At 44.8% G+C, this 22,634-nt stretch overlaps 1 protein-coding gene across 1 annotated transcript; it reads right to left on the bottom strand.

Annotated features, from left to right (window-relative positions):
* Window positions 1–4,877: 4,877 nt before the first annotated feature.
* Window positions 4,878–22,592, bottom strand: LOC146219587 (protein NLRC3-like). The gene is made up of 6 exons (XM_084694708.1): window positions 22,370–22,592; window positions 20,355–22,131; window positions 20,058–20,225; window positions 11,450–11,623; window positions 7,872–7,918; window positions 4,878–5,924 (listed from the first exon to the last, which is right to left on the bottom strand). Exons 1-6 carry the CDS (start codon window positions 22,548–22,550, stop codon window positions 5,383–5,385), a joined length of 2,889 nt encoding a protein of 962 aa, XP_084550834.1. The 5' UTR covers window positions 22,551–22,592; the 3' UTR covers window positions 4,878–5,382.
* Between the last annotated feature and the right edge of the window lie 42 nt (window positions 22,593–22,634).

Genomic DNA, 22,634 nt, shown 5'->3' with positions numbered 1-22,634 from the left:
ATGAATGTTGCCGTTTTAACGGGATTGCTTGTTTTTGAAGGTAATGAATTGGTTGCACTCCTCTTGGTCTCAAGTGCTGCAGCCAGGCTCTCGAGGACCTGACTGTGCCTCCAGGTGTAGCAGCCTTGTGAGAGGCTGGTCTTGCAACCTGTCATGATATGCCTGGGAGTCGCTGGAGCTGGGCAGAGGGGGCAGGTCGGGTCCTCGCCATACCATGGATGGAGGTTCTTTGGTGATGGAAGCACATCATGAACAGCTCTTCTGATGAAGCTCATGTTGCTTGCCTCCATTTGCCAAAGCTCCCTCCAGTTGATCTTTCTCCTCTCCAGGCCTTCCCACCGCGTCCATTGCCCTTGTTGAGCAGGAGAGACAGCCTTTGCACTTCTTGTAGTCTCCTCCTGTCTGCGCTCCTCCTCGACCACCAGCTTCCTGCATTCAGATGTTGTTGCCTTATGGAACGTTGGTCTGCTTGCTGCCAGGCCAAAGCCTCCTCTTCCATGCTGGATATTCCCCACAATGTCTGGGTGTCTCAGGGCTGATGTTGCTTGCTGCACAGCCTTGGATTATGTCCATTTCCGTCCAGTTTGTAGGGGAGGTGCAGCCTTGCTAATGGTCTGGTCTTTGGAGTCCTTCAATGTCATCTGAAGTCTTACTTCAGAGCACTTGTACTCCTCCATTAGACTTGTAAGAGGTAGTTCAAGGACCCCTTTGCCATAGAGGCCGATGTTACTCAGACATGGTGGGACACCCAGCCATTTCTTCAGGTATGAGGTGATGGTTCGCTCCATCTTCTCCACTGTTGTTATCGGGACCTCACAGACGGTGAGTGGCCACATTACCCGGGGGAGAAGTCCAAACTGGAGGCACCAAAGCTTGAGCTTCCCAGGCAGTAGGGTCTTGTTGACGTTCTCAAGACCATCGGCGATGTTCTGCCTTACCTGCTGCACTTGATCTTTATCCTGGAGGCTTTCGTTGCACCATCTACCCAGGCTCTGGATGGGTGGCTCAGACACCGTTGGTATGGAGTCATCTCCAATGCATCACATCTTGAAGCTGTCCCTTGACTATGGAGATGCTTCGAGATTCGCTCGGCTTGATTTTCACCCGGGCCCACTTGATGTTATCCTGCAGTTTGGCAAGTAGCCGCCTGGTGCATGCTGCAGTGGTGGTCAGTGTGGTCATGTCATCCATGTCTGCTCGGATAGGTGGGAGACGGAGCCTTTCCTTAGTTCTCCAACCACCCATCTGGATGCCCTGATGATGACTTCCATGGCCACAGTGAAGGCCAGAGGTGATATTGTACAGCCTGCCATTATGCCTACAGCCTGCCATTATGCCTACAGCCTGCCATTATGCCTACTTCCAAGTGCTGCCATGTTGTTGTGAAGTCAGGTGTTGTGAAACACAATTGCAGGTCTCGGAAATAGGCCTTTACCAGTGTAGTGATGGGTTCTGGTACGTGGAAAGAGTTGAAGGATTCCCAGAGGAGTTCATGGGGAACTGAGCCAAAGGCATTGGCCAGGTCGAGAAAGATGACATAGAGGTCTCTCTTGTCCTTCTTAGCTGTTTGGATCTGGTGCCAAATCATACTAGTATGTTCCAGGCAACCAGAGAAACCAGAAATGCCTGATCTTTGTGCAAATGTATCAATGTCCCTTTTCTTTTCCAGGTAAGTGGACAGACTCTGTGCTATTATACTGAAAAAGATCTTCCCTTCGACGTTGAGAAGGGAGATTGGTGGGAGTTGACTGATGTCTGTCGCATCCTTCTCTTTGGGGATTAGCACACCACTAGCCCTTCGCCATGCCTTTGGTATTATCTCCTTCTGCCACACTATCCTCATGAGCCTCCAGAGAAAGTGCAGAACATCCGGGGCGTTCTTTTAGAGCTTGTACGTTTTCTACTTCCTTCCATTTTGGAGGGTCAGCGTCCAGATTGAATTCTGGTGGTTGAATAGGTGGGATGTCATGTGGGATGATTATCTGCTCATGCCTTGTTGTGTCCTGGTGGACCTTTTCCACATGTTCTTCCAGGTTATAAAACTAATATCCCACCTCCATCAGACCCGCCTGCTTATATGAGCCAATAGGAAACAGGAGGAGATGAAAGTTGATCCTTAGAGCAGGAGCTGAAAAGAGACAAACACACAGGAGACACACCACACATAAGAAATGTAATTATCTATTTCATTTTATTTCATTATATAGTTGATTTGAATGAATCCACAACATATGTCTAAGACACTACAATGAGATGAATCTATATGTAATGTATGGCGCTAATGCTCACATTTCAGCAGGATATGATTATTAATATCACAGGGTTCTGTTCTGTCTATGACACCTAAACGGATGATTCAGTGTGTTTTCAAGCAGCTTTGCTTTAGATCGAGAACAGTTACTTACAAAAGGCAGCCTACAAGTATTACACAGTCTTAGACTGACATCTAGTGGACAAAAGTGGAACTCCCGAAGCTGATTTCTGATTGGGTTGGTTAGTGCTGACAACATTAGCATGACGACCATCTCCACAGCAATATCAGGTTGTTGTTGAACCCATTCAGTTGAGGCTGCACTGCCTGGTGTGGTGGGTGTGACTGTGGCCAGCTCAGGGCCCAGCCCTCCCTTAGAGTCCTCCACAGACCTGCTTCCCTGGCTGCTCTGAGAGACACTCACCTCTCTCCCATTGTCTCTCTCTCCATCCCTCTCTCCATCTGAGAGACACTCACCTCTCTCACACTGTATCTCTCTCCATCCCTCTCTCCATCTGAGAGACACTCACCTCTCTCTCACTGTCTCTCTCTCCATCCCTCTCTCCATCTGAGAGACACTCACCTCTCTCCCACTGTCTCTCTCTCCATCCCTCTCTCCATCTGAGAGACACTCACCTCTCTCCCACTGTCTCTCTCTCCATCCCTCTCTCCATCTGAGAGACACTCACCTCTCTCCCACTGCCTCTCCAGTGTCTGGTGAAGACGTATTAGATAGTACCCAATTGCTGTGAAAGTACCAAGTCAATGAAGTGAATCAACAAGCAACAAATTCAAGACAAAATCAACGTATTTATTATAGATCTATAAGGTGCAGGGTGTCTGATACACTCAAGTTGATTATCTCAGAAGACTGGACCATGAATACAGGAATCAGGGCAGTTAAATAGTATCACAATATGGGGGTTTTACTCTAGCAAGAAACGTCAGGGGGGATAATTAACAGCCTTTGCAAGCACAGAAAAAGGCCGCTGCATGCTAGATAGCTTGTGTTGAGGTCTTTAGATAGGGCTCCTAGAAATGGCCTTGACGCTCCTCCTATTTTCCTCGTTCATAGTTGCATGGCATTATACACTTTGGGAATAGTGTGACCTCTGACCTACACTAGTGTCACAGGAATTTCCTAGTCGCACCTTAGAAAGAACTAACTTAAGGCTGTGCAGGCATAAGCAAACAGCAGTTTATCAATGATACAAGCAACATCATTCATAGATTAGGCATATTTCTCTCCTGGACATAACCAAGGGTTATGTTCTCATGAGCTTAATATAGCAGGGTATTGATCAAACATTGTTTAATATATTTAGAGCATTCCAAACAGTATACAAGTAATAAAGTCATCATTAGTTCTTGTTAATTGATCAGTGGTTAAGGACAGACCTCTTCATTCCCCTCTTCGAGGTCTCTGGACCTCCACAAACAAGGAGTCTCTTTGTGTCAGTATTGGCAGATCAATTTAACGAGTCCCCTCTTCTTTTGGCTCTCGACGAAGGCGGTCGCATTTTTCTCTCCCTCCCCTACCCTTGACCTTCCCTGCTTGGCTTCTATCGTATTGTCTTGTCCTGTATACGAGAGACTCTCTCTGCATCACTCTCCGAAGCAAGAAGGATGGAATTGATTAGCTGGTCTCTAAATGCAATTTACACCATCTTCTCGAAGAGAAGCTTGGGTTCGGGGGAACCTAATTGCCCTGACGGGACGTTTGCAGCTGGCTCAATGGACCCAGGCCTTGGCCAAGGCCATTGCTGGAACAACAACTCCCCTGGAGAGCAATGCAGTGAGACTCTCTGTAGTCTCCTCCCTTCCCCCTCCCACAGACACCTGTGGATTGTGTCTCTGTCTTGGGTCATGACCAAGGATGTCTCCATGTCAATACTATCTGCGAACTGAGAATCTGACTGATTGGGGCCTAGGCGAAGGCGCCAACCCAGGCATACTCATAGACTATCTTAGACGTACTACAGATATGGCATCACCCCCCCCACCCCCATCCAACGCCTTCACCTGCTTGTTTCCCCTGGGTGGCTGGCGGGTCTGTGTCCAGAGCCTACCATGGCTGCAGGTCCAGATGCTGCTTGTCTACCCCAACCTCCTCCCCGTTGCATGTGTTGATGTGTTTCTGTAATGTTGTACAACTTATGTGCTGAGGTGTTTTTTTCCTGTTCCCACACTGTACTCCTCTGGGAGCATAGTCTGGGGGTTGCCTTTTTCCTCCCCTCCCCAGGGGCGGTTTTAGGCACGGGCAGACCGGGCATCATTTTTTCATGTCACGTGGGGGGCGCACGAGCATTTAAAAAAAAGAAATATCTCCGCGGTTTTGTCTTATCGATCATTTAAGTTAGTGGGCAATTGACATATTGGCAGCCAGGTTGTACCGGTGCTCGTTCTGGGGGCGCTGTCGGGGGGCGGCCGACGGGATAGGGGGCGGCACACGATTTCTTCCTCCCTGGGCGGGGGGGGGGGGGGGGGGGGTGCAAGTGATTAACTCGCCCTGGGCGCACAATGTGCCAGAGCCGCCACTGCCCCTCCCCTCCCCTCTCCTCATGTTATGCTGAAACCTTCTAGATGGCGCCGATAATGGCTGCCTCGGTAGGCACCTTCCTGCCAAAGTTAATTCCTTGTCTGTGCAAACTTTCATGGCGAATAAAACCCATTCTGATTCTGATTCTGATGGCATGACTGCGAATCAGCCAATCGGAACGCTTGTCCTGTCGTTGCCTTTAAATAATAGCCAGTAACGTCTCGTAGTACATGCAATACATGCAGTATCGTGATATATACCGTAACCGTGATATACAATTACGCATACCGTGATAGAAGATTTTGGCCATATCGCCCAAATGATGTTGTGTCCCTGGGCAAGGCACTTCACCCTACTTGCCTCGGGGGGAATGTCCCTGTACTTACTGTAAGTCGCTCTGGATAAGAGCGTCTGCTAAATGTAAATGTAAGCCACTATTTAGTTCATCACATTCAGTGGAACTGAGATCAAACAAAACAAACATTCAACACACACCAGTATTTACAAACACTCCGGGATATCAATTACAACTGCATACAGTTCAATCTTCAATGACATCTATGTGAGCACAGTGTGTGATAGTGTGTGTGGTCTATTCTACCTCACACAGGGACACTGAGGAGTCATAGTTATAAGCACAGAACCCAGGATAGAGGGGCTCAGTGAATGTGCTGTGGAATGTGTGCAGGTGGGTCAGTGTGTCAGAGGAGACTGTGTAGAAGGACAGAGTGCCGGCTGGCCAGTCCAGATACACTCCTACTCTGAGGGAGCTGGAGGGGGGGGCAGGTATGACAGTGCTCTTCTTATTGTGACAGGCAGAGTAACTGTTATCATGACACTCCAGACTCCAGGACTTGTTATTGTATCCAAGCACACAGTCATCACCCCCTCCTCTCCTCCTGATTCCTTTATATGTCACTGCTATATCAACCCTTCCTCCTCCACTCCACTCTGCCTCCCAGTAACAGCGCCCAGACAGACCCTCTCTACACAGCACCTGTGGACGATAGTCAAATCTCTCTGGGTGATCAGGATACGGCTGCTGGTCTCTCCTACATGTCACCTTTCTGTTCTCCTCAGACAGAGAGAGGCGTCTCCGTGCTGTGTTTGGGTCCAGTGTGAGCTCACAGGCATCTGATGGGGGAGACCAAGACACAATATATTACTGATCATCATCATTCACATTAGAATGTCTCCCTCTTCCTGCCCTCCCCCTTTCATCCCCCCCCCCCCCCCACCTCCCTTATCTACTCCTGTACTACGGTACTTAGGGATGATTTGCTGGACCTGATGTGAGTTTCCTCCAGGAACACAATGGGCCTCATTCTCGAACATTTTCTGAAGTTTCTTCTGAAATGTTTCTTACGGGCTTCGGAATAACAACGTAAGAAAAAGACATCCGCCAAATTCATGAACGCTTGAAAATGTGTTCCTACGCAGCAGACGTTTTCTGATCTGTGCTCCCCGGGAAGAGTTTTCTTAAGTTGAAAGCGCGTCCTCGTGCTCCTGAATTTGCATACATACACGCCCCGACAGCTCCTCATAAGGGCACGCAACAGCAGTGACGTGTGCAGTCAGAATCGACACAATTAGGAAAGCAACAGGAACACACGTTATGTCCATGCGAAAAGCAATTGTGCCATATTGTATGCCTAGGGTGCACACTCGTCCCTTTAAATAGGTCGAGTGGTCAGTGATAATTGGATGGCCTGCTTGAATTTATATGATGTTGAAGTTCAAGTGCAAGTTAACGGTTTTATTTGTCACATACAACATCATACCAGTAAGATGAGCAGTGGAATTGTTCTCCACTAAACCTAACTGTTTGCACACTCACTAAGCAAGGTAAATTATTATAATTCTGGTGTTTTTTGCCTGTTCCCACACTGTACTCCTCTAGGAGGATAGTCTGGGGGTTGCCTTTTTTTCTCCTCTCTCTCCTCATGTTATGCTGAAAATGTCTTCCTGTCCTGTCTACCCCCTTGTCATGTTTGTGTATTAGAAACTGCAAGTGACAGCTCGGATCTAAGACGGATTCGAGAGACCGCAGATAGAGTGCGGCTAGTTAGATCAACACTTGTATTATTGTTTTTGTTGATTTTATGTAAAGCTCTTTGAGCTGCAATTCTTGTATGAAAAGTGCTATACAAATAAAGTCTTACTTACTTACTCTCCCCCCACCCCCCTGACCTCCTCTCCCCCCACCCCCCTCTCCCCCTATGTTCCCCATGTAAAGCCTGTCACACCAAAATTAAATAAGTTGGGAATACTACCAACTTTAGGAATCATGTGAGCCGTTTCCATCCTGAGTTGCTAGCAACAACACCTGCGGCGGAAAATGCAAACTCTGGGCCAGCAACTCGGAGGATTGATGCAACTCTGTTTTCAATACTGCTAATAATGCTGTCTGTTGTGTTCAGACTTGGTTCAGATTTTTTGATGAAAACATAACCATATGAAGTAATATAGAAAACTGTATTATATTGACATAGTATACAGTATCTTAATGCATTCTGTCAAGTCAAATATCCTATATGGCTTTAATAGAAAAATGTATTTGACGCATCTTGATGCATCGAATCGCTGACATGATAATAGTAATCGAATCGGGAGATCAGTGAAGATTCACACGACTACCCCCCACCCCCCTGACCTCCTCTCCCCCCACCCCCTTTATCTACCCTCTGCCCCCCAACTCATCTAATGTCAGAATACTAAAACAGGTCAAGTTCAGGTTGGGACGGTTCATTTTGCACTTCTGGACAGTACTGATCAGTGAGAAACAAAGTTATTTGTGAGCCCTGGGGGTGGAGTTGGAGGAGAGGTAGGAGGGGAGGGGTGAGAGGAGAGAGAGGAAAGGGGAGAAGGAGATGAAGGGAGGTGGGGGGAGAATAGAAGGGTGGAGGAGAGGGAGGAGGAGAGGGTAGGACAGTGGAGAGGGAAGGAAGAGAGGAGTGAGGGAGGGGGAGAGGGTGATGGGAGGGCACATACCTGTCTCCATTTCTGACAGTGTCAAAGTCACTAATGGTATTGTCCCTGTATGACCCTGTGTACTAGAACTAAGTAGCAGTCAATACTCACATTTCCTAAGACCAGGTTTGATCCAGCACTCTCCACCATGATCCACACTGTAGGGAGAAGCAGAGGAATGATGAGGAAATGACACTTCACCTGTTGCTAAGTGACTAAAGTAAACATGTTGTTTCTATGTTTATCATCAGAGATGTATTCCAGAAAACAGGTATTACAAACTCTGAGCCTAACCCTGAACTCTGACTTGATGAACCCTGAGATGGGAAGCACAGAGTTATCGGTTCCAGAAAAGCTGATCTGAGTTAGTTTAATTGTAATTCACTGGAATTAGAAATTCTCTTGTGTGCAAGCGAGTATGCAAACATTTTCTGAAAGATAAACAACAACTGCAACAGCAAAAGACAGACAAGTGGTCAATGAGTACATTTCAATGCAGTCTATTTATTTGACACTTAACCACACGTCTTACTACAGCTGAACAAGTGGAACAATAGGTAGGGCAGGTAGGGCATATTTTGCTTAGGCCTACCCGACACATGATTGTTTTAATCATGTTTGACAGGATTAACCAAGTACATATCATTCAGTGGTTGTGGTGTTACCTGCCTTGTTGAGCCTTCTGCCACAACAGAACCTCTTGCAGTTTAAGTTCTCAATATTGCAAATAATGTTTACAGTACAGTAGAACAGAATGCTTTTCATCACAGAATGATAAAGATATTGTCACGTCTGTGCATGTCCGTCGCTCCTCCAGAGGGCGATGCGGATCCTAGGACACACCTTTCACCTGTCACTGACTTCCTATTTAAGGACAGGAAGGCCCTCCTTATTCACTCCGTCATGGTTTGTCATGGACACGTGAACCGAAGTTGGTGAGAATGTTTTCTGCCGTGGATTACTGTTTCTTTTGTAGTATTTTGGAATATTCCTCTTTCGTTGTGGATTATATAGGACTATACTGACTGCTCCACACTGTGAATTTCACAGTAGCCGGATACAAACTTTCCTTTGTTTTTTCTGGTTTCCTGTGTGGATTATCTTTTGTTGAAATATTGCCCGCTCTGTTCCGAGGTGAACTCAATAAACCCTACACCTGCATTCTGCGCTTGTGCTTCAGACCTAGCCTGATAGATATGTTAGATAGATCTGCTGCCACAGAGAGGGATTCAGAAAGACCTACAGAGGTATACATCTTACTGTATGGTAGCTACTGAGCTACACTGTTCTCTCCCCATGTACATTGTTTTGAGGTTCTTGTGTGGAATTATGGGTTTGACATGTACATCGACGTGATGAGAAAAAAGAATGAATGGTAAAACAACTGGCACATTCTTCTCCTTTATAACAGAGCATGACTGGGCATTACAAGGAGGAGCAGGGTTTCCCACAGAAAAGGTGTTAGTTAAGGTGGTAGAGTTTGCCGGGGTGGGGGGGGTTGTAGAGTCTAATGTGTTCTGGGGGAGGGTTGTTTGTACGATAGACTAATGCATTCTGCAGAGAAAGGACGGTTTGGAATGAAAGGGAGCAAACAGGACAGAGTAACACGGCATTAATAAAAAAAATGACGTAGTTAAGGCAGCAGGCGTGTGTTACTTAGGCGGCCGCCTTAACTGGAAAGTGCTGCAGGAAACCCTGAGGAGGGTCCATCAACCTCCACAGCACAGATTAACAGGGACATGTTCAGTAAATACCAGGTTAGCTCTGCATGGAAAACTGGAGAATTTCATGTCATCCTTATGTGGTATACGGCTTCAACGACATTTGGGTTGATGACAGGGCTCTAGAAAGATGGATTTTTGCGATATTTAGTTTTTTGATGGTGCGAGTATCTCTTACAACTACTCGTACAAGTGTGACCTGTAAATTTGGCATTTCTAAGATTTGAACATAACTACTTTTTTTTCTTAATGTAGAAAAAGGAGGAGGGAGCGAGTCTGCCAGAGTTGGCCAACGTGTGTGAGGGGGGAGGGTCCAGGAGGGATTATTCAACTGTGGGTGTAACGTCATCTACACTCGTGTGTCTCTCTCGTGTCTCGCAAAGGGAGTGATTGACGGTTAATATTAACCAATCGAAACTCTGCATTAAAATTAAGAGTCTAAAGATGAAGTTTAATTGGTTGTGTAACGTTGGATAGAACGGTGGACCGGTCACTGTATCAGCTCACAGCAGACACATACTACTGTGCAATTAGCCAGCATTTTGTAGAGAAATGAAAATTTTTATTCAAGTAGGCCCACAAATACTTTTTGAACAGAAAACGTAGCTATCTACCTTCAGGGCTGAAAAATGAAGCCACACGCCCTTCGCCCCTCCACAACTTCACCCTCTCGTCCAAATATGGTCACTTCTGGCTCCAAAACCACAAGATGGCGACCAGGAAGTGCAAAAATCAAGGCTCCAAAACGGGCTTTCACAAACCAATAGGGTAACGTCACGATGACTACGTCCATTATATATACATTTACATTTAGTCATTTAGCAGACGCTCTTATCCAGAGCAACTTACAGTAAGTGCAGGGACATTCCCCCCGAGGCAAGTAGGGTTAAGTGCCTTGCCCAAGCACACAATGTCATTTTGCATGGCCGGGAATCGAACTGGCAACCTTCAGATTACAAGCCCGATTCCCTAAGCGCTCAGCCATCTGACTCACTCACTCAGTCTATGCTAGCTACCCACAACGTAGCCCAGACCTCACTGCACCCTTAAAGGTGCAGTGTCCACTTGAACCTATCCACTGAATTATGCACAAGTAATCTGCTACACTCCCAAATATATTTTGAGGTCGCACAGATAACATTTCGGGAGCATATGCAACCAAAATGGCTGCAATTTAGAGCCTCTCCATGTGGTCATTTTATATCAACTATTTATTCATTGAATTAAAAAAAAAAAGTGCCATATTGTGTTATGTATCGTTATCGGGATATGAAAGGATCTATCAGGATATGAGATTTTGGTCATATCGCACAGCCCTACTGCAAACTAAAATACAACAGCACATTATCAGTAATACATTTAAAATGGGGAAAATGTGAAAGATTGCTTTGCAGGTCAATTTAAGGTGTACGCCCCTACATGTTCTGCCCGTGCCCCCAACATGTTCAGTTAGGGGCTACAGTGCTCCTAGTAAAACAAGTTAGTCTGGAGCCCTGGATGAGGAAAGGACACCCCATGTCTGATAGTTGCTTCAGGCTCGGCATGAGGGAGGAGAGAGGGAGAAATTCATGGTTTGTTAAACAAAAGCTGCCAGCAAGCAGGTTAGGTTAGTGACCGTCAGTTACCGTGTTAACGTAACCAGAGTTTGTGTTTCCTCTCTTTCTGGAACAGAAAACCCAGAGTTTCCCTCATCTCAGGGTTAACAAACTCACTGTTTTTACTTAAACCCACTTTCTGGAATAGACCCAAGGAAATACAATTGTGATTGTAGCTATATAATCATAATTGCACTAAAGGCTACTGTAGATTATATAGGGCTTCTCTCTTCCTAACCCACTGTCCTAAATAAACATGCAGTCTGTAATTGTATCATCATGAAATGCAAGGCATGTTAACATACTTAGATGTCTATTCAGTGTTAAGCAACATTACATTAAGAGGTATATAAAAACACAAACATCTCCTTACTTGAGTTTCTCCAGTCTGCAGTGTGGATCCTCCAGTCCAGCAGAGAGCAGCTTCAATCCTTTTTCTCCTGGATGATTGTAGCTCAGGTCCAGTTCCTTCAAGTGGAAGGGGTTGGACCTCAGAGCTGAGGCCAGAGAAGCACAGCCTTCCTCTGTGACCAGACAGCCTGACAGCCTGTAGAAAGAGAGATCAATGTTGTGACAGAATCCATCTGGGCCTCCAAAGCAGTAGCGGACTGGCCATCGAGAGAATCGGGAGAATTCCCAATGGGCCGAAGCACTTTTGGGCCGGAGGGCCCATAAAAATGTTGGAAGAAGATTGAGCAACACGGTTTGCCGGCCCCCCTTTCCCCCAGGCCAGTTGGTCTATTCCAAATGAACGTCTATGCAGCCCATAGTGCCGCTTACACACAACAGTGACACTGACAGATCGAAAGTTAGCTATGGAGACAATATAAAGATGGAAAACCAGGTTAAGAAACGTAAACGTAATTACCTTCACAAGACAATGTTTTACCAATTGGACAAACGGCTATGTTTGTTTTTTTCAAATCAGCCAAAATAATTTGCTCGCGCACTACGCGCGCTCGCATTAGTCGTGGAGGTCCCAAACTAGCATCACATCAGGCACAGAAGTTGCATGCAGTGGTGGCTTATACGGGACCGGTTCTGGTAGGCCGGTCTGGATCAAAGTCCAGGGCCTATTTTTACTCCCAGTCCGTCCCTGCTCCAGCGTGAGTCAGCACAGAGGGGTTCATTTGGCAGGTGCTGTCATAGCTGCTCCTCCCCCTCATTAGACAGAGTGACCTTTCCCCCCAGTTCAGGAAGGTTTGTTTTGTGTTCAGTTTGGTGCTAGTAGTTCTATGCAACATCAGGACGTCTGCTACATAAAGCCCGCTAAAAAAAAATTATGATACAAGTCCAACACTTGACTTTAATGAACACATTTACATTTAGTCATTTTAACAGACGCTCTTATCCAGAGCAACTCACAGTAAGTACAGGGACATGCCCAAGGACACAACATCAGTTGGCACGGCCGGGACTCGATCTGGTAACCTTCAGATTACTAGCCTGGTTCCCTAACCGCTCAGCCATCTGACGCCCTGAATCTGAACACAACAAATTAGTGGGGGCTATAGCCCCTATTCTTAAGCAGTCCGAGTCGAGACATAGAACATGGATCATATCTATCCACCATTGCAGAATGCAATGTTCACGGCCACGTGACCTCTCCCTTTAATAAGTTCTCTCTAAACCGAGTTCTATGACATCTCGATGTTATGGAAGCAAATCGTGACCAAAATTAAAATGCATTTGCAGAAATGCTTTTTTCATTTTAAGAATGTGGCTGCATTATTTGACTCATAAATGAAATTAGTATTCAATCATCCTATTTACATTTAAATTTTCTTCTTCAAGAGTGCTCAATCTTTCACTTAATTAAAATGAAAAAGAAATAAACATTTGAGATTTAATTTTCAAAATATGCCCCAGCAAATAGATACCAAAATTCAATTTGAAATGTAAAATTTGAAAATTAAAATGCATTTGCAGAAATGCTTTTTCATTTTAAGAATGTGGCTGCATTATTTGACTCATAAATGAAATTAGTATTCAATCATCCTATTTACATTTAAATTTTCTTCTTCAAGAGTGCTCAATCTTTCACTTAATTAAAATGAAAAAGAAATAAACATTTGAGATTTAATTTTCAAAATATGCCCCAGCAAATAGATACCAAAATTCAATTTGAAATGTAAAATTTGAAAATTAAAATGCATTTGCAGAAATGCTTTTTCATTTTAAGAATGTGGCTGCATTATTTGACTGATAAATAAAATTAGTAATCAATCATTCCATTTGCATTTGCATTTTCTTCTTCAAGACTGCACATTTTATGCCATAATCAAAAAGAAAACAGAGCGGACATTGCTTTTTCGTTTTCGTGGTCTGCCTGCAAAGTACTGCCATAGAATTATATATTAATAGACACAACTAGATTTTTCTTCCAAGATGGCGTCCCCATTCATTTCTATGAAAAGTGCTCAGTGGCGCAGTGAGGCAAGCGAGAGCGCGAAATGGACCGCGCCATCTTTCCAGACCGACTCGTCCGGTCTTGCGCAGAAGCTTGTTCCTAGCTCCGAAACTCGTGCATGCTTGCAACTAGCTGTACACGTCATGCTTTGCAACAACCAGTCAAATGAAATAATCTCATTAAATACTTTTTTCTTTACATAGTTGAATGTGCTGACAACAAAATCACACAAGAATGATCAATTATCAATGGAATCAAAGAAAAAGAAAGTTGTTTAGGCTTCATTTTATGTCAATTAACCAATTATTTTTGAAAACAGTTAAAGTGACATTATTTCTTAACTTTAAATTAATATATTCTTTGGAGATTAAGTAAACACGTAAATCCATTCATGCTGGGTCATATTGTGAGATGAACTGCAACTGATTAATTCTGCACTTGTTTCCGAACACAGACAGAACAGAAGTGCTTTGCGCGCTGGAATTCACTTGACGGAACTGTCTCTTGACATTGGTTCCGCCTGTTTGAAATGATTTGCAACACATCTTAATTTAGCTTGACCATCACCCTGACACGGAGCAGGCTAGTTCAGAGGTATAAGTTACCTTGGTTACTTAGCTAGAACTCGAATAATCCACCTTACTGGAACAGAACTCTTGCGGAACGAAGCAAGACTTGTCGAAAGCCTGTGGATGTACAATAATATGATGTGTGTGTGTCGCGGGTGATAAGGTATTGATGGGTTAATTGGTCGAGGGAGTATCTGGGTGGATTATGATTGTCAACAGGTGCCGACTCCGGAGGGGGGCGTGGTCGCTTGGCAAACCAGCCCAGAAAAGATGGATGCAGCAGCCAGAAGGGCAGGTTCCGGTAGACAAAAGACGCTACGACAACCCTTAGGTTCCAGCCATTGTCTCGGGCTACCGTGGACTCTTCTACTGGGAAGAATAGACTACGTCCACGAGCTGGTGTGGGAGTGCCGACCTAGTTCTGGATTCTAGCGGACGCTCTGCTGTGGTGCTGGAACAAGGCCGCTGCTTCTGAAGGGGGGGGGGCTTTCATGGAAAGTGGATTACAGTCATTCCTTTTATATTTTAGATAAATAATAATTTATGCTTGTTTGGGATTGGGATGATTTAAACTCAAGGGAGGGATTTACAAACTGGAAAGGGGTAGCTAGGGATTGGGGTCGGAATTCATTTGAACTGTGGCCCGACAGACCCCGGCCCGCAGCCTGTGGCCTACCCTGTGTGGAGCGTGTCAAATGCATGTTTTAGACTAGTCAGGTTAAGGTGTGCGCAGAGGCGTGTTCGTCAACTTTGTGGCCCCAATCAAAGCTGAGTTAAAGGAGACATGACATGAAAACTTCATTTTATGAGGTTATTTAACATTAATATGAGTTCCCCTAGCCTGCCTTTGGTCCCCCAGTGGCTAGAATTTTCGATATGTCTAAACAAAGCTCTGGGTGTTCTTCTCCGCCTTTGACAAAATGAAGGCTCAAACGCTCTGTTTGAAAATCTCCTCCAAGTGACGTAGATACGAGAAAGGTTACCTCCCCTCTCTCTGCTTTGCCTGCCCACATCATCTGGCCCGCCCATGAGAAACTGAGCTCACCATGCAAGGGCAAGTGCGATATCGGTTTTTCCTGGAGAGACATCATGGCGAGCAAACAAACGAAGCACAACAGTTGCTCAGTGCTTGGATGTACAAATGCAAGCACAAATCTTTATTTAATTCCTTCATCCGAGCCTCTGCACAACCAATATCTCAATTTTATTTTCGCTGGAAATGCTCCGACACAACTTCCCAAAGTTTTGCATGTCTGCGCCAAACATTTCAGCCACTACTGTTTCCTCAACTTGAGCCAACACAAAGCTGGCCTTGCTGAAATTAAATTCTGGATCATTACTAAATCTCCTTGGTCAAGCTACAAACCTTGGACAAGTAAGTTAACTAAAGCTATATCATTTTGTTGCTTTACTGTATATGGTTACCTAGCTTGCTACCCTTAGAATGTGGCTGTTACATTAGCTCTGCAGCCAACAGCTGAGTTACTGTTGCTAACGTAAAGATAAATGGCATCAAGTGTGTGTGTGAATACAAACGCTGTAACGCCAGTGTTGTACACTTCTTTGTTATTTGGATAACCGTTCTGCTGTTGGTGTTATGGCTCGCGATATCCGCCTTTCTCCACATTGAAATGACTGAGAGTGCACCTCTGCAAAACAGGGTGATCAGATGAGAATGGCTAAATTCGAGGCATCTTACTGCAACGGGGGCTACGAGCCATTGCGATACATCCGTTGTAAACATTAGCGCATGTTGCCGCCCCTCTCCTCCTCATTAGCATTTAAAGCTACAGACACAGAAACAGCGCGTTCTGAGGAAAGCTGATTGTGGGACTACTTGTAGTGGCTATAATTCTGCACAATGGCTGAATTTCGGGAAAGAGACTTCAGATACAGTATTAGGGGACCACTAAGGCCTATATAAAAGCATCCAAAAACAGCATTTCATGTCTCCTTTAAGGGGTCCTCCTTCTCTTCAGGGTGAGCTACAATAACGACAAACCCTGGTTTACAGCTAAACTCAGAAGGCTGAGGCTGGACAAATAGGACGCGTTTAGGAGTGGGAAGTCCATCAGCACCGGATCACCTCAGGGCTGCGTCCTGTCCCCTCTGCTCTTCTCCCTGTACACCAACAGCTGCACCTCCAGTCATCCGTCCGTCAAACTCCTGAAGTTTGCGGACGACACCACCCTCATTGGGCTCATCTCTGGTGGAGACAAGTCTGATTATAGGTGGGAAGCGGCCAACCTGGTGACCTGGTGCAGCCAGTACAACCTAGAGCTCAATGCTCTCAAGACAGTGGAGATGGTTGTGGAGTTCAGGAAGAACACAGCCCCACTCACCCCCATCAACCTGTGTGACTCCCCAGTCAACACTGTGGAGTCCTTCCGCTTCCTGGGCACTATCCTCTCCCAGGACCTCAAGTGGGAACTGAACATCGGCTCCCTCATCAAAGGGGCCAGGGCCAGGGCCCCTGTAAAAATGTCCCTGGCCCTGACTGAATAAAAAATATATATACAGTATATACATATATTTTTTTTACACGTTTTTCTTCTTCTAGTAGTCATCATGAAATGAGGAAGGGACATTGCAGCCTTTTTTTGCCCCAGTAAATACAAAAGTTAGAAAAACATATCAAGGTATTGAGAGAGCTGAGGAGCTGGAAGAGGGAGAGCCAGAGACGTTTTTTTTATGATTTTAATGTAAAGCTAAATTAAAGTATTTAATGTTTAAATATCATTTGTTTCCGTTTTTTTTAAGTGCCCCTCTGATTAAACACTGACCCCCTTGTCCCCCCCAGTAAAATGTGTCTAGAACCGCCACTGAACAGGGCGCACTTGGGTAAATCGCAGATTGCCTGCCACATGAGCGAGAACAGACAAGTTGCGCTTTCAATACGTGTTCGTGGGAGGGTCATGGGTAAAGTGGGAGGGTCATGGGTAAAGTGGGAGGGTCATGGGTAAAGTGGGAGGGGCATGGGTAAAGTGGGAGGGTCATGGGTAAAGTGGGAGGGTCATGGGGAAAGTAGGAGTTCCACCCAAAAAGGTGGGAGGATACGCGTAAAGTGCGCCTAATTATATATTCTGCGGTATTTACAAAGACTGCCAGTAAGAGCGCGCCTCTGTTTTGCGCCTCTTAAAACCAGGAGCGCATTTTCCTGTGTGTACAAATGTACCTTATTCAGTGGCAGAAGTGTCCCAAGTAAGGCGAAGACATAGGCCAATTTTTTTTCAAGGGTATGGATGTTCTTCATGTTCGTATGCTTCATGTTTTGGTTACTGTGAAGGCCTGATAACTATACTGCTAATCAATGCTGCTATACCAATCACTACGTCAAGTATATAAAATGTGTAATGCTTAATACTAAAACATATATCCAATTGTGATCAATTGCTTTAATTAAGAACAGATGGGATTATGCAACAGGATGTTTCTCGTCAGATGCCCTTTCCCCCTTGGAGACCCTGCCCCACTCGCCCATGTACTCATCAGACCTTGGAGGGGTCTGAAACCCCCCTTCCCCTGGAGACACAGCCCCAGGTCTTTGGACTACCCACCCCGACCTACGACTCACGCCCTGGATACCTAATTGTAGACCCCGAAGCCATTTGTTTTGAGAATAATGGCTGGCTGATGAAGTTATTGGCTGGCTAGCCAGCTCAGCCAAAACCTATATGGCTGCTGCAGCCGCCAAAATGTTAATAGCTACAAATGGCTGAAGCTGCCACTTCATGTCTACAGATGTGTATGTTATACTGATTTACTAGATCTCAATATTTCCAAGTTCTAAACAGTGTTTCCTCTAGGATTAGGATTTATTTTTTTTGCAGTGGGGGCAGGTCTGTCCGACCTATCAACAGACGTGCAATTTACTGTAGCTAGAAGGGGAAGAATACAAACAACAAAAATCACCAGTTAACTTAATTTAAATACTAATACAATAACAGGCTTAAATGAACTGACAACATAGGTTATACGATTTACACTTCTCAAGGACGCACACACGCAATCTCAACTGCGGTGTGAAGCGTGCCATTCTCCGACATAGACCCCGAAGCCATTTGTTGTCCGCCACAGCAAAATCAACATAGAGGAAACACTGCTAAAAAGTCGCCTACAAAAATATCGATAAAACACTAGTCCTGACACAACGAAAAACGTCATTCTAGTCCTGACAAAACGGCATTCTTACTTCCAAAAACTGAAGACCTAACAAAAGTCTGAGTATCCAACGTAGAAATTAGGAAAGTATGTGAGAACAACACAATTACCTTTTCTAGTTGTTTCCGCCATTTCAGCTCAGCGTGAGAGAAAAATGCATTGCTTCTTTAACTGTCTATGTCTATGATCATCACTATCGGAAAACACGCAATTTTAATTGGTCATCAATTCACTGAGTCCTGTGTATCATAGCAATGAGCATGAGACTGGCGAATCCGGTGTGCAAAATTGATTTAGTTTATCATTTATTTTTCGTGTGTGTATGTCTCTATGTGATAGATAGAATTATTGTTTGATGCAAATCATTTCAGCTGACTCAGCCAAAAAATGTCAGATGGCGGCTGAATATGGCTGACAAAATTATTAGCTGGCTTTGGCTGAAACTTAAATGGCGGTGGCTTCGGGGTCTACCTAATTGGATGACCACACTCCCTCCCTATGGTCTTCTGACCAATCACCTGACAAACACCTCCCTCTCTTGGGGGGTACAAGACCTGTCTCCCAAGGACAGGGAGACAGAATTTGGACTGGGCAGAACTCTCTCTGATTTCTGTCAAGACTACTTTCTCACAAATGCTTTCGTTTAATCTACTCTGTAACTCTTTGCTCTGTGAAGCTGCATGACATCATCGACTGGTTTTACTGTTCTAGACTGAGAACATTCTGGTGTGTTGTATTCATTGTGATTGCATCATTACTTATTAATGATTGATGAATGAATTATTAATAAACTACATATAACTTGGTCTGGTATTTAACCTTGTATCATTCTTCACCACCCAGATTTGACACACTTTACATTACCCGCAATGTTTTTGATCATTACATCTCGTTGTTTATGATCATTGACCTATGCACTTTTGTAAAGCTCTCTCTTAAAAGTCGCTTTGGATAAAAGCATCTGCTAAATGAATAAATGTAAATGTTCTGCACTGTAATATGTTCAGGTTTGCAGTTACTTCATGCACGTCACTAAATTTAAGCATGTGCTTTCTTTTTCCCGTAGGAAGATCCATGATGGAAACATGCGGGCCCATTGTTCTTTTAGAGGCGCAATAATTGCGCTTGAGGGCGGAGTATGCGCTGATTGCCTGATGAGTGTCAGGTTTGATAAATACTATCATTTTGTTTCATTCCCCTTTGGACAAGGGCTTACAGATTGTTAACACTACCCAAATACACTCACCTTCCACTGCTTGTTAACAGAAATGGCTAATCAGCCAATCACATGGCAGCAACTCAATGCATTTAGGCATGTAGACGTGGTCAAGACAACTTGCTGAAGTTCAAACCGAGCATCAGTATGGGGAAGAAAGGATTTAAGTGACTTTGCGATGTCTTGTCCTAAGAATTTCAGTGCCCAGCCTGACCTTGTGGTGTTCTGTGCATCTCACAATAAAAGACTTGAACTTGAATGTGGCATGTTGGTGCCAGACAGGCTGGTCTGAGTAATTCAGAAACTGCTGATTTGGGATTTTCACGCACAACCATCTCTAGGTGTGTGGACCAAAATTCCTTGTTGAGGTTAGAGGAGAATGGGCAGACTGGTTGGAGATGATGGAAAGGCAACAATAACTCAAATAACCACTCGTTACAACCAAGGTATGCAGAATACCGTCAAATACAATACAATCATCAAATGATGACAGAAAGCATATCTTATTCTTGCCATGATGTTTATACCCAATTTGAGAATAAATTATATTGTCTAAAATGAACCATACGAAGACATTGTGCTATTATAACTTTGCTATTGTCTCATGTAGAACATAAATACAGACCTCAGTGTCTCCAGTTTGCAGAGTGGATTCCCCAGTCCAGCAGAGAGCAGCTTCATGCCTGAATCCCCCAGGTTGTTGTTACTCAAGTCCAGCTCTGTAAGCTCTGAGGAGGGGAGAGCTGAGGCCAGCGCTTCACAGCACCATTCTGAGAGGTTACAGTCATTCAGCCTACATGACATAAGGAGAACATGACACATCATCAGAATCAGTTTGTACAATAGGATCATACGATAATCAAATATATCACATCACAATATGTTCTAAATCATATCATTATTAAAATAGCTTTATACATACAGAGCAGTTTTGGAGTCTTTGACCACTGGCAGCAGCCTCAGAAGACCTTGCTCTGATCTGGAGTATATCTTCAAGTCAAACACATCCCTCTTGTCTTCTGAAGTCAGCAACACAAAGACCAGAGCTGACCACTGTGTAGATGAGAGCTTCTTCTCACTGGAGAGACTTCCTGAGCTCAGGTACTGTTGGATCTCCTCCACCAGAGAATGGTCATTCAGTTCATTCAGACAGTGGAACAGATTCATGCATCTCTCTGGAGAGGACTCCTTTCTGATCATCTCCTTGATGTAGTTGACTGTTTCCTCATGGCTCTGTGCGTTGCTTCTTGTCTGAGTCAGTAGGCCTCGTAAGTCAGTCTGATTGGACTCCATTGAGAGGCCCAGGAAGAAGCGGAGGAAAAGGTCCAGGTGTCCATTCTTACTCTGCAAGGCCTTGTCCACAGCACTCTTGTAGAGGTGGACGTCAGATGTGTCTGAGGTGGACTGAGACATCAGATTCTCATTGTTGTTGATGAATGAGAGAAACACAAACACAGCAGCCAGAAACTCCTGAAAGCTCAGATGGACAAAGCAGAACACCCTCTCCTGGAAGACTTTACCATCCTGTCTGAAGATCTGTGTGAACACTCCTGAGTACACTGAGGCATCATGGACATCAATGCCACACTCGGTCAGGTCTTTCTCATAGAAAATCAGGTTGCCTTTGTCCAGCTGGTGAAAGGCCAGTTTTCCCAGTGACAGAATGCTCTTAATGCTCTCTTCATCCCAGTGTGGATCTGTCTCAGTTTTCCCATGATACTTCACCTTCTTCTGTTTGGTCTGTAACACCAGGAAGGCTGTGTACATCTCAGTCAGGGTCTTGGGCATCTTCTCTTTCTTCTCTGTTGTCAGCATGTGCTCCAGGACTGTCACACACATTAGGGAGAAGACTGGAATGTGGCACATGATGTAGAGAGTCCTTGATGTCTTGATGTGTGAGATGATTCTCCTGGCTACAGTCTCATCACTGCATCTCTTCATGATGTACTCATCCTTCTGATAATCATTGAACCCTCGTACCTCTGTCACCAGGTCAACACACCCAGAAGGGATCTGATTGGCTGCTGCAGGTCGAGTGGTGATCCAGATGAGAGCAGAGGGAAGCAGGTTTCCTCTGATCAGGTTGGTCAGCAGCACATCCACTGAGGTGGACTCTGTGACATCACACCAGCTCTTGTTCTTTTTGAAGGCTAAGGGCAGTCGACACTCATCCAGACCATCAAAGACAAACAGAACATTGTACTTGTCATAGTTGGAGATTCCTGATTGTCTGGTTTCTGAGAAGAAGTGATGGACAAGTTCCATCAGACTGAACTCTTTGCCATACAACAGATTCAGCTCTCGAAACGGCAGAGGAAAGATGAACTGGATTTCCTGATTGGCTAGTCCCTCAGCCCAGTCCGTGATGAACTTCTGCACAGAGACAGTTTTTCCGATGCCAGCAACTCCTTTTGTCAGAACAATTCTGATAGATGCGTCTCGTCCAGCTGAGGGTTTAAAGATGTTGTTGCATGTGATGGCTGTCTCTGGACTTTCTGATTTCCTGGATGCTGTCTCAATCTGTCTCACCTCATGTTCTTTACAGATCCCTCCACTATCACCCTCTGTGATGTAGACGTCTGTGTAGATTTCATTAAGAGTTGGGTTTCCTTGTTGAGCTATGCCCTCAAAGACAGTCTGATACTTCTTCTTCAGTTTACATTTGAGTTGACGTGAGAGTCTATGATGAGAAAGCTCTCCTGAATGACCAAACACAGATGTTATTATTAACAGGGCTTTAGTTTGCAAAAGGAAGTTACTTAACAGTTCAGAATTGTTCCTATTATAAATATAATGGCAGTCATTAATGGCTTATACATAAACATGTATTTTCCATCACTGCACTTTGCTAGATGAAAGTTACTCTGATTCTCTTAACCTGTACCTTCATCATATACCATCAGTCAGTCAACTAAGACTAAATATGGAGTCTCTTACTTTTCTCCAGAGTGTCAGCCAGCTCCTTCTGGTTCATGTTCCTCAGGACGTGCAGTGTGATCTTCAGAGCTCCCTCTCTGGCACTGCTCTCCTGCTTCTGATATTCAGGGTCCACCACTTCCTGGTCCTCCCTCTGACTCTCTAAGCCTTCTGGGAAATTTGGACTCAGAATCCTCTTCATCCTCTTCAGCTCTTCCTTCACAAACTTGATGACAGTCTCCTCAAGCACCTGAAACAGGGAGGGAAGATATCAGAGGAACCAGGA

Source organism: Hypomesus nipponensis, chromosome 28 (genome assembly GCF_054491055.1).
Source record: "Hypomesus nipponensis isolate SF chromosome 28, ASM5449105v1, whole genome shotgun sequence".
In the NCBI taxonomy this organism is placed as follows: domain Eukaryota; kingdom Metazoa; phylum Chordata; class Actinopteri; order Osmeriformes; family Osmeridae; genus Hypomesus; species Hypomesus nipponensis.
Note: the sequence above shows the minus strand (reverse complement) of the source record. Positions and strands in the feature narration are given on the sequence as shown.

Bases quoted from the DNA above. Each gene is read 5' to 3' on its own strand.
- LOC146219587 (XM_084694708.1), bottom strand. From the start codon at position 22,550: ATGAAGAGGATTCTGAGTCCAAATTTCCCAGAAGGCTTAGAGAGTCAG. The intron at 20,226-20,354 runs GTATGTATAAAG...TATGTCATGTAG, and splicing joins AAAGACTCCAAAACTGCTCT to GCTGAATGACTGTAACCTCT. The intron at 5,925-7,871 runs GTGAGTATTGAC...CTCCCCCATCAG, and splicing joins CAAACCTGGTCTTAGGAAAT to ATGCCTGTGAGCTCACACTG.